General features: G+C 42.9%; 1 protein-coding gene across 1 annotated transcript; it reads left to right on the top strand.

The window, feature by feature from the left end:
- Window positions 1-1,065: 1,065 nt before the first annotated feature.
- On the top strand, window positions 1,066-11,400 carry tmem174 (transmembrane protein 174). Its single transcript, XM_053873030.1, has 5 exons — window positions 1,066-1,589; window positions 3,003-3,082; window positions 3,891-4,020; window positions 10,259-10,402; window positions 11,220-11,400. Exons 1-5 carry the CDS (start codon window positions 1,066-1,068, stop codon window positions 11,398-11,400), a joined length of 1,059 nt encoding a protein of 352 aa, XP_053729005.1.
- Window positions 11,401-12,260: the final 860 nt, after the last annotated feature.

The following is a 12,260-nucleotide window of genomic DNA, read 5'->3' as shown; positions in this document are numbered from 1 at the left end:
CACACGATGAACGCTGACTCGAAGAGGCTGGAGAGGAAGGATTTATGACACAATCTTCACACATTCAACACACACACACCCTCAAAAGGAAGAGCCCAAACTTGTTTAAAAACAGTTACTTAGAGGAAGTCAGATTTTAGTAGGAAGAACAAGTAAAGCTATATTTATAATTTTGACAGTGGTCAAGGACATAAACACATTTTTCCTGCCGAGTGACTGACTCAGGTCTCGGCCATGTGACGAGCCACGCTAGGATTCTGGAGTGCAGTGTGTTCCAATGTGTGTGCGACTCCTTCTGCTCCCAACTCTGACACTTATGGCATGACGTGCAAGTTGTAAAGCCACTGCGCTTCACGTGTCAGACTGCGTCCACCGCAGCACGAGCTGATGACTTATGCACGAGAGCTGGCGAGACGAGTCTGTGTGAAAGGACGCGGCGGACAGTCTGCGAGTCATCGGTGTGAACGCACGAGTGGTGGGAAGAAGCGACCAGATGTTAGAGAGCCAGGTCTCTGACAAAAGGCTGACCTTCTCAACTGGACTTCCTGGAAAACTTAGCTAAGTCAATCTGATCAGCCAGAGCCTTGTTTTCTTTTTGACCTTCTCTGGTCCTCACAGCCTCAGAAACATCCCATAGGTTGTCCAGGTGAGAACCTTGGGATGTTTGCAGCTATTCCCTAAGCAGAGATGCTCTTCTTCGAGTCTCTCCTGGATGACTCAACCTTTAGTTCAAGCAGCCACAGCAACACTTGGAAGGCCCCCAGAACAACTGGAATCAGTCAAGTCCTACCATTATTAGCAGGTTTTCTCTGGTCAAGAACGTCGTCTGGCCACCTGAGGTGTTCACAAGCTAGAGTGCACATATGTCGGCATGAGTCAGCTGGTTGGGCCAAGAAGGGCAAGCCTTTTGGCTCAGTCCTTGTTGTCCAGAGTTCAGGATGAAAACCTAGTTGAACATTCCCCAGTTACAGTGTAACTTCCTGTCCAGGCAGGTTTAGTCTTCAGTTACTCAGTGTCAGTCCAGTTTGACTTGCAGTCAAACAACACCTTTGGGTCAAGGAAAACATGGTCACCAACAACAGAACCTTGCCAGTGGTCATCGGCCCACCGCAGGACCACCTGATGACGCAGGCCAACCTGAGTCAGTACTTCTACGAGAGCTTGCTGGACCGGGTGAAGACCAGTACTGCTCTGCTGTTTTGTGGAATCTTCCTGGCACTGGTGGGCGTCACCTTCACTGCCATGGGCTGGCAGCACTACCGGCTCAGGCCCACTTTGGAGTGGCCGCAGATGCTGGGCCCGGTCCTCATCTCACTCGGCGGTACGTTCGTGCTCACCAGTGTTTTCCGGTTCGGTATGGTCTCCTGCTGGTCCTGCAGACAGTGGGACCGGGATGCTCTAGAAGGACCCGGGATGGAGGAGGAGGCCTCAGGTGGACCTGCTGTCACGATGAGTCGACCGATCATGGCACACAGCGGTCCAGTGGTGTGTTTCCCACCTCCGTACAGCTTCATTGTCCAGCAGGACGGCCAGACCTCTGAACTCCAGTCCAGGGGGCTGACCCACCTCCTCCCACCTGCATTTTACAGGTATCATGAAACTTTGTTGCAGGGTTAGCGAATCACTGTCCTAATTTTCAGTGGCCACTACATGGCGCTCTTAGTTTAGAAATGATGCGAGGTGTCACTGAAGTGGTTGCTCAATTCCAAACATTTTACAGCAGACAGCGCCATCTGGTGGTCTCTGAAAATCAGGACACTGTTTCATGAAACATCATCTACCCTTTAATACTGTGTCATGAATCCGACCCATCACTGGTGAACTCTTATTGTTCCAGCTAACTATAGAGAATTATCAGTTTAAAGATAAAAAAATAAAAATTGAAAAACCTGATGTCTGATTCAAAAATTCAAAAAAGCCCTCCATTAAATAGTGGAGTGACTCACACCACAGGACGGCCCGTATAACGGTGTGAGACTGCGTATTATATTGCTTGATTTTTAACTGCCAGACACAGAGGGCTTCTCTCAGAAATGTACAAAATGTGTCATCAAAAATTTGAACCATGTCAACGCCTTCAAAATAGGCGAGAAACTGCTATGAGAAAAAAACAAACGTAGCCAGAGATAGAGTAGATGGTCACTCTCACACACACACACACACACACATATATATATATTAGGGGTGGGAGTCGATTAAAAAAATAATCTAGTTAATTAGAGAATTCGTGATTAATAATCTCAATTAACAGCAGTTTAATGAGGTGGCTTAAAGTGGCTACATTCAAGTTTTTAATTCACCTTATTTAAAGTAAAGCTCTTTTAATGTCTTGAAAATATTTGTATAAGAATTTCAATGTTGTAAGATTTTCAAGTCCATTCAGAGTAGTGGAAACCCTGGCCATTGTGTAGTGAAAAACATCCCTGAACAAAAGCAAACTCTCTGCTTTTGTTTGCTTTGGTTCAGGGATTCCTCCATGTTTGTTGTTGTTGTTGTTATCATCCTAGCTGCCACGTGTCTTGTGCATCAGTGTGATCAGTGGAGCAGGAACTCCTGCACTTACAAAGGTATCTGTATATGTATATATCTTCAGTTAACCAGCACCTAGTCCTGGTCTGGGTTGCAGGCAGTGCTGCAGCCCCATCTCAGTGGTCATTGGGCGAGAGGCAGGAATACACCCAGGACAGGTCGCCATTCCATCGCAGACAAAACACAAGTCCAAAAACCTCATGCAAACCAGACGCATTTGTCTGTAAAAGTTGTCATGAAATAATTTAAATATTAATTGCAAGAGAAAATGTCATTGCGTGTAAATGTGTAATAGGTCCAGTCCACACGCAGGTGCCTCCACTCTCATCCAGGAAACCATTTGACCTCTCAAGTGTTTTCTACTCGACCGACTCACTTATGTTGTGGGTTCCTGCTGCCAGAACCGTCTGGGAGGACGAGCTCCTGTTCCTTCCAGGATTTCTTAACTTCACCTGCTCACACTTTCGCTGCAGGACGGAGAAGACGGAGGAGAGGCGTCCGCCTGCGTACCAGGACATCTACCCGACTTCTGAAGAACACAGACACACTCTGGGCTAGAAGATGAGCTTCAGCTGCAAGAATGTTCAACTTCAATGAATCCATCTGTGGTGACTCACATTTCATCCCTCGCTAGTGATGAGCTGTGGACATCAGTGACTTTCCGGTCAAGCTGTAAAAGATCATGCTCTTCCATGCTGTGCAGGCTGTGATGCTAACAGCCGGCTGACAATCGAAGATCAAGATGGTTCAAAAACTTGAGCTAGGTTCTCATGATGTTTGTTATTCGTGATATGAGATTAAAAAAACAGATATAAAAACAGACGCCTCTCCTCCTCCGTCTTCTCCGTCCTGCAGCGAAAGTGTGAGCAGGTGAAGTTAAGAAATCCTGGAAGGAACAGGAGCTCGTCCTCCCAGACGGTTCTGGCAGCAGGAACCCACAACATAAGTGAGTCGGTCGAGTAGAAAACACTTGAGAGGTCAAATGGTTTCCTGGATGAGAGTGGAGGCACCTGCGTGTGGACTGGACCTATTACACATTTACATGCAATGACATTTTCTCTTGCAATTAATATTTAATTTATTTCATGACAACTTTTACAGACAAAAGCGTCTGGTTTGCATGAGGTTTTTGGACTTGTGTTTTGTCTGCGATGGAATGGCGACCTGTCCTGGGTGTATTCCTGCCTCTCGCCCAATGACCACTGAGATGGGGCTGCAGCACTGCCTGCAACCCAGACCAGGACTAGGTGCTGGTTAACTGAAGATATATACATATAGAGATACCTTTGTAAGTGCAGGAGTTCCTGCTCCACTGACCACACTGATGCACTTTGAAAGTCGGTGACTTTGATGTCCACTAGGGGGCAGAGTCAGTGAGGAAACGCGCTCACCTCCAGCTCTGCATCAGGTGCTCGTGCCAGGACACCGGCAGCAGAACCTCCACACCCCAGAGGCAACGAACCAGACTCGCAGCAACACAAACAACAACAGGTGACTTCAGCCATCTTTACACTTCCGCTGACATTGTTTTTGTTGCTTGTCTTTAATCTGTTTACATCAGAAGAACTGTCTGAACTGAATTGCGTGTTACAATTAGTTGTTGAGTTACAGTGATTTATTTTTGGATCTGTTTTAAACTGATGCATTAACAGTGAAACAGAAATTATCCATTAATAAAGAATATAAAATTTGGGAAAAAACAAACAAACAAACAAACAAACAAGATGGCGTCTGTAATGTCGATTAAAAAGTGTATTTTAAAGAGAAAAGCGATACATTCTTGGTTTGCCCCGTTACGTCAATAAGTTTATAATGATGTGAAATATAAAATGAGTAAATAAAATTAAAAACACACCCGGAAACATTACCTAAACTTTAGGCGAATTCACGAAACTTTTTATTTATGCAACCGAGCGCGCGAGCACACACACACACACACACACACACCGAGCAAAGAATTAATAATTGAGTCAATATTTCTGGACCTCCAGAGAGAAGCCTCGCTCGCGCGTCTGACTTTCATTATTTTTACTGCTCAGTAAAATCGCGGGTGGTCGACAGGGGACATTATTCCTAAATTTGGGAGGATTTATGACGCAGGAGAGCAGGACTGCGGCAGGACAGACGAGGGGGAAAACTGCAAATGCACGACGACGATTTTGACGCAGTATTTTGACGCTGAAGTGTGTGGTTGAAATACTGACGTAGAAAGAATATCAAGCCTATAGAAAAGAACAATGCAAAAAAAAAATCTTTATCTTATCTATCTATCTATATATATATATATATATATATATATATATATATATATATATATATATATATATATATATATATATATATATATATATATATATATATTATTTTTTTTTTTTTAATAAATAAATAAATAAATTTTTTTTAAACTACGTCCTTCATTTACATCTAAGCTGGAGTGTGTTGGAGCACAAAATTAAAAAGAGGCTAAATGGTGCGTTCAGGACCCGTCGCAGTGCTGCATAAAACAAAGCAAAGCAAAAGAAAAAAACTCACTTTATGAATCAACGTCAATTTGTAAATCGAACGTATCAATTAGCTGACGTCACACGCACGTCAGCATGGCGCACCGTGTAAGCGTTCGACCGTTGTTTAAATGATTTTATTGATCACAGAAGAAAGGCAGCGTGTTTCAATGAATCGTTTCCTTCGTTCGAATTTCATTTATTTAATAGCAGTAGTTCATAAATTAAAGAAAAAAAAAATCATTGTTGAATTGCAAAAAAAAGTTGTAAAAGTGTGTTTGTCTCCGTTTATGACGTGGATTTTTTTTTAAACACAAAAAAGAAGATGTAGATTTTAAAACAATGAAAATAAAAGTATCAAAATCTCTGAACATTATAATGGAACAAACGACCTCTGGTATAAAGTCAGAAGCTGTTGGTGAAAGTCATGGTTGTGTTCTCCTCTTGAAAATGGAGGTCACAAGTGTTGCAGCATTTTAAGAAGTAGTACTTGCATTTGTATGATGGGAAGTAGCAGTATTACTAGGTGACATCATCACCTATGACGTGGGAAGAGTCCTATTGTTGAAGTATTGGTCAGTATTATTACAGTATTATATATATTGAGTATTTATTATTAAGAGGTATAATGAGTAGTTCAACATTATGTGATGTCATTGATGCCCCATTGATATTGTAGTATTTATGATATTACTAATGTGTTCAGGAGAACAACCAATTACAGTGGGTGAACTACGAAGGTAACTGACATTTTAGTAACAGTAGTTGTATCATTAGTAGTTGAAAAAGTCACAATAGGAGTGACAGTATTTTATGATTTAGTAGTCCTGGTGATAAAAGTTGCACTAATAGATGAAAAAGAAGAGTCGATAATGAAGTAATACTACTTGCATTTGTAAACAATAACACATTTTAAAAGTGTAATCTGCATTTTCTTTCATAAGTGGTTGCACAAGAGATAGTTGGTTGACCTGAACTAATAATAGCAATTGTGGAAGTCAAACTACTACTACTACTACTACTGACATTTCTAGGAATAGTTGTAGTGGTGGTATTTGTACAGTACAAAAACTAGTTTATGTTTCGGTTGCTGAAAGTTGTTGCAAAAGCTCTATTTGCGTAGTTTTAGTGGCAGTCTGTAAAGTATCTAAAAGTATCAATGTAATATAGTTATGTGTAGTAGTTGAAAGAGTAGAAAGTGATCTTAGAAGTACAGTACTATAAGTTGCCCTGGAGACGTTTCCCTGCATGAAGAACAGACGACAATCCTGTCAGTGTTGTCATGGCAACGGCGGCAACTTTATTGTCTCGGCTGCTGAATCGTCGCTTCTCTGTCATGGCTCTTCATCTTCCTCTCTGTCACTGTGTCCCCAAAAACACATCCTCTGCTGTGTGAAGACAGCGCCTCTCGCTCTGTGCACGTGCGCCATCACGTCCTTCTGGCTCCTCACAAGTCCCTGGACCTGCAGAGGCTCATTCACAATTTCACTCTGATTATTTTTAGCAGCTCAAAGTGGCTGTTTGCAAAATAAGAGTGAATTTCAAAAGATCCCACAGTGCTCTCTCTCTCCCTCTGTGTGAGAGTATGTGTGTGTGTGTTATGGTGGATAAATGGATTCCATGTTTGCAGGAAAATGCATTGCAGGGCCGGGAAAACTTTGTTGTTTATGAAGAACATGTGAAACCAATCAAACGTGAATTATCTTCTCGTTGTTCCAGCTTTTGTCGTCGGTAGTTTAGCATCCAGCTCGCCAGCAGTGTCACCACCCAGAGAGTCTCTCACACACACACACACACGCACACACACACGGGAATATATAAGTTATGTCACCATGTGAGAGTGTTCACTTTTTTGGTTCAAAGTGGTTTCTGCTACAATTCGTCAGGTTTCTGCTCAGGTTTTTCACTTTCTTTTTATACTCTCAGAAGACGTGATCACTTCCTGGCCAATGAAACCCATTCCATGAATTGCCACACTGTTGTGGGTGAGAGTTGTATGCGTAATAAAAATTGCTAACAGTGTTAGCAATACGTGTAGTAGTTGCAGTGCTGGTAGTAAAAGCAGTAAGTGAAGAGAAAGATGAAACATACTAGTTGCAATATGGGTGAGAAGGATTTAGAAGTAAAAAGTGGAGTTGTATAATTGTATGGTATTGAAAGTGTAGGCAATAGCTGTGGTAGTTGTAGTAGCAGTAGTAGTGATGTATGTTACTAAGTTCCACTCAGATGTTTACAATTCACAGAGTACAACTAAACTAAAACAACATGCTCCGTACTTCCTGTACTCGGGTGTCAGGGACTCACTTGGATGTGTTGGATTCAGCAATTCTGCTTGACTCACTAGAACTGATGACTCAAGTTGTGAGGTAACCCTCTGGTGGACGCCATCTGAGACTCGCTGAGCGACTCATCGGTAAAGTAAGCTGACTACATGCCTGTGTGTGAGGTCAAAGAGTTCCTGAGTCAGATGTTCCTCTCACACACTCCCGGCTAAACTGCCGTTTATAACAGCATAACGTCTTCCTTCTTTTCTATGGAGTGTGAAGAGGTTCTGATGTGGTCATCTGCTCGAGTCTTTAATAAGTCCTGCTGCAGGTCGGGACAGGTGTTGAGCTTGTTGTGAGACGTCGGAAAGGGACTATTTCCCCTAAAATGAATTTGTTAAAAACCGCTGTGGATCCAGCTTGAGTGGAGTCACATCTGTCGGTCGGGTCAAAGACAAGTCCAACCTTACTAGCACACATATTGTGTCACTTTGTCATGTAGCTTTTAAAATATGCTTATATTCGTATTGCATTGTTTTGTGTTGGCTTCAATCCACTGAAATGTTAGCACTTATTGCTTGATGTTTTGTGTGCCACCTGGTTAGCATTGTGTTAAGCAGCATAGCCTCACTGTGCTAATGGCTACATTCAAGAATCACACACTTAATGGAGCTAAAAATTGGCTTGTCATTATAAATAACAATCGTTACAAAGTTGTTTTGGTTTCTGTGGCCACCATGTGAACTGTGTTCCGGGGAGATGATGTTCCAGTATGAGAATGTGTGGAGGGGAGTCATCCATAGGGACCATGGCTCAGTTGGCAGCGAGCACTCTTCTGTTATTGTATTATTATTCATGATATCAGTCCACTTCAGCTTGGACTCTGACCCCACACTCCACCTCAACCATCCAAACAAGTACATACAGTGTTAAACTTTTGTGTAGCCTGGCGTGGGGTCGGGATGACTGACAGCCATCAAACGCCGCAGACTACAGCCTAATGTAGCTCTACGATTAAAATGTGGGTCAGATTTGAAGAGTCACAGCTTCTCATAATAGGCAGGACAACCCACTGGACAAGCCACAGTTGAGAGCTCCTCACTCCTCTTGCTTGACACCGTACCCCCAGACTCTAGAAAGACAAGGGGATAAGTAACTGGGGTTTATAAAAAGATTGCTCTCCTCTGAACATGGTGTCATGCCAGCTTTGACACATTGGGTTAATTTGCTGCTCCCTGGCTCTGACCCGTGACCTCCAGCGACACGGGGTCGAGGCAAGACAGCCCAAAATCATGTCAGTCGAAGGAGCTGGAGGTCAGGGGTCAGCCTGGGAGAGTCTTCAGTATATAGGGCAAAACCAGGAACATATGTGGACGGAAACAAAAATAAGTTTTCCCCGCTCCGACCCACCGCAGAGCCTGGTTCAATAAAAGCAGCGGAGCAGCGCGTTGACGCGGCGGCGGCTGCACGTCCTTTCAAATTGCCAGTGACAGAAGTTTTCCCAGAGGTGGAATATTAATACAAACACTGGACTTCTTTTACAAAACAACCTCCTCCACCTTGTTAAGTCCTGAGTTGGTTTTTCCTCGTGACCCAGATGGGCGGGCTCCTCCGACCTGGTTGATCTTCAGACCCACAGTACACAAGATAACAGTTTACTTTTGTGTCTGACATGTTTTCACTCAGTTGGCTCCCGTGTTGAACCAGAACCAGGTCGGTGTCGGTCCGGTTCTGTGTCAGATTACCTTTGTTTGTGAGAATTATAAACACTGTAATCAGTTTCAATGTTGCCGTCAGTAATGGACTTATTAAGAAGACATTTTGTATTTCACGTGAATTTGGGAACGTAAACACAACTGTTAGCAAAAACGCTACGTAGCAGCCAGACACTCCGGAACGATGAATTACTGCACCATGCTCCAAAAGAGAGACTTGCTCTCGGCTTAAACCAGTTTTCTATCTGAAAAAATCTGTGCAGTCAGACTCAAAACATTCTATTGAGCGCTGTGGCCCCTGTTTGTTTTCCTACTTGCTGTTGGTAAATGTGCTGACTCATGATTGGATGAAAGTAGCACCCTCCTAGCTCAGTTCTATTTCATGACATGAAGATGCTTTTGCAGTGACCCTCACATTTCGTCATTTCGTCTACTTCACAACAGGCAAGCGAATCAAGTTTTTGACATCGAAACATCAATCTACTAGACGTCCCCGACTCAAGAGCAAAAACAAAGTTCTGTTTCTCGTCCACCTCCCTCACAAAGGAGGTCATAATGTTACTCACTTTTTATTGACAAAATATGCAGTCAGTGAGCAGAGACAAATGCCGTGAAATACGTTCAAACAAACTACTCACCCGTGCATCGTCCTCATGCCCCTCACTCACGAACAGAGCCGACAGCTTGTTTAGTCACAGTGACGTTACATCAGGTGGTCATAATGTTATGGCACATTATATTAAGAATACATGTTCTTGTTTCAAAGAACCACAAGAGGTTAATGTTCACCTTCAATTATCGATTATCAACCCACCACTCACGCAGATATCTACAACAGTCGGTCTGCAGAAATGCGTTGAGTCTTTTAGCTCAGCTCTTCTTGACGCCGCGAAAGCAGTTGAGTTTGTCAGCAACTTTTCTAAGCCATTACTCGAGAGGCTTTAAACTCTTCTCTTCAAAGTTACGGCGTGTGACTAATGCGTCTCCCTCCCTCCCTCCCCTCTTTCTCTCTTCTGATATCTTCTTTTCTCTTCTCCTTCTCCCGAAAAGAACCCTCTGTGTCTGTCCTGCGGTTAAAGACGTTTCAGTTCAGCTGTCACAAATTATGTTCGCCTGCCCAGCTGTCAAAACAGGGGGGTGTCCCTTTCATTCCAGCTCACGAGCTCTGAAAGGAGATGGGCGGGCAGGGGGCTTCAGCGCTCGTGTTTGGACACAAGCAATTATCTCTAATTATTGTTTTTCTTTTCAGTTTCCACGTCGCGATGGAGGTCCGGCCAGACGAACATGCAATAATCCGCTCCAGTCGTCCGGGATCAGCGGGCCTGGGAGTCCGGCCTCGGTCCCGGGACTCTCTGGGCTTTCATCTCAATGTGAGTCAGGAGTTGATTCAAACGTGGGTTGATGGGGGAATTAACCCCGGGGACCCAGCTTTCAAGGGGCTCAGCCGGGAGATTATATATGTTGATGGCAGCTTTTATTTGCCCCGGGCTCCCAAAACTGTTGGATCAAGGCGTAAAGCTTCACCTTCGGAGGGAAAAGTACATTTGCGGGGAACCTTTTACCCACCGCTGCTGAGAGGTTCTGATGCAACGACTCGCAGGATTCAAGAATGTGTACGGCTCGCTCATAAAGTGCTTATCCTTACAACAATAAAGATATTTTCGGGATCATTCCTGCCCAAAAGACAGACACCTTGACGCTATGATCGACTGATACAGCACATTTGATAGCCACTGACCACTGCAGAGTGATCCGACAACTAAAGATGGAGCAACTCTTTCTTCAAGATGGTCATGAAGTTTTGGCTAGTAAAACATGATATAGTTACTCTTTCTTTTCAGCTCCTCATTCGCCAGCTGGTCATAATGTTATGGCTGATGACCAAAGTTGAAATAATAAAAATACTTTGATTCAGAGTCAGTAAGTGGGCTGTCATGAAACATATGCCAAAACTACCCTTCTCATTCGGTGGTGTCAAACTCGAGACTCGCGGGCCGAATCCAGTCCACAAAGTCACTTTATGTGGCTCGGCTACATATAGATTCAATTCTGACTTACACTACACTGGAGTAGGTGGCGAGTAGAAGTGAAATGGAGAGCTCCTCTCCCCAGCATGTCCCCGCTCTGCCCCGAGGCCTCTGCTCTGTGGAACACCTCGCCAACGGTGGAGTGGAGTCTTATGGCTCAGCTCTGTCATCACCTTCACACAGAGTCCTCATGACTGAAAACACTGCGCCGACCCTGCCGTCCTTCTTCAGCCAGATTCTTGAGGTCCTCAGGAAGGATCTCTTCTCCTGCCTGGAAAGGACAGTCCACCCTCTCAGAGAACCACAAATTTCACACTCAGAGGAGCCTGATGGAGCCGACAGCACTCTGTCATCTGCAAATTAGGTTAACGTTGGGAGGAGACATGTATATCGGTGCTTTGTAGAAGTGTTTGGTTTGAGTTGAAACAATTAAATGAAATCCCAGTTTTATTATTTTTCAAATATTACATAACATGCCGCCCCACATTATTTATTATATAAGTAAATCGAAGTAAACAGATGATAAATGACATAAACAAACTGGCAATAAATAAATAAATAAATGATTGACTATTAACAATGGACATCAGTGACTCCCATCAGGTAGCAATATTCACATTACATTTTAGAGTTAATAATACAGAATTATGTGATACTTTATCAATTTATTTTTTATGTAAGTATGACCTTTTTTCACTTCAGTGGAGAAGGACTGCAAGTGAAAAGTATAATGAAGTGCAGTAAAATGAAAAATACAATGAAGACTTTATTTTAAAATATAAAAAAATGTAATGTAATCGGTACCGTTATTAAAATTTTTAATACAGTAGTGCAAAAAAGAGAGCAACAAATTATTTTCTTCAACTAAATGTTTACAAATTCTACATTCATTTGCCTTTTAATCTGTATCTAAACAAATGTGTATTTCATCTTGTGTTTAAATGAATGAATAAAGTCAAGGACAGACAGATATATATTTTTCCCACCTTTTTAACTTGACAGATCTTTACCGCAAATATTTGACAAATGATTACAATGCTCTGTAATGGGTACATTCCTTTAAATTTAATGTTTAATTTCTTTGAAAACACTGAGACTGGTTGAAATCCTTTATTTCCAGTCAGATTCTCTTTTATCTCGGAAATATATTTTTACTGTCGTGAGCTCTCACCGTAGCGCGACACTGACTCTGGTCCTGTGTTGTGTGTGCGTTTTGTGTCTGAG

Source organism: Synchiropus splendidus, chromosome 1 (assembly GCF_027744825.2).
Source record: "Synchiropus splendidus isolate RoL2022-P1 chromosome 1, RoL_Sspl_1.0, whole genome shotgun sequence".
Taxonomy (NCBI): domain Eukaryota; kingdom Metazoa; phylum Chordata; class Actinopteri; order Syngnathiformes; family Callionymidae; genus Synchiropus; species Synchiropus splendidus.
This window is presented reverse-complemented; position numbering and strand designations above follow the sequence as displayed.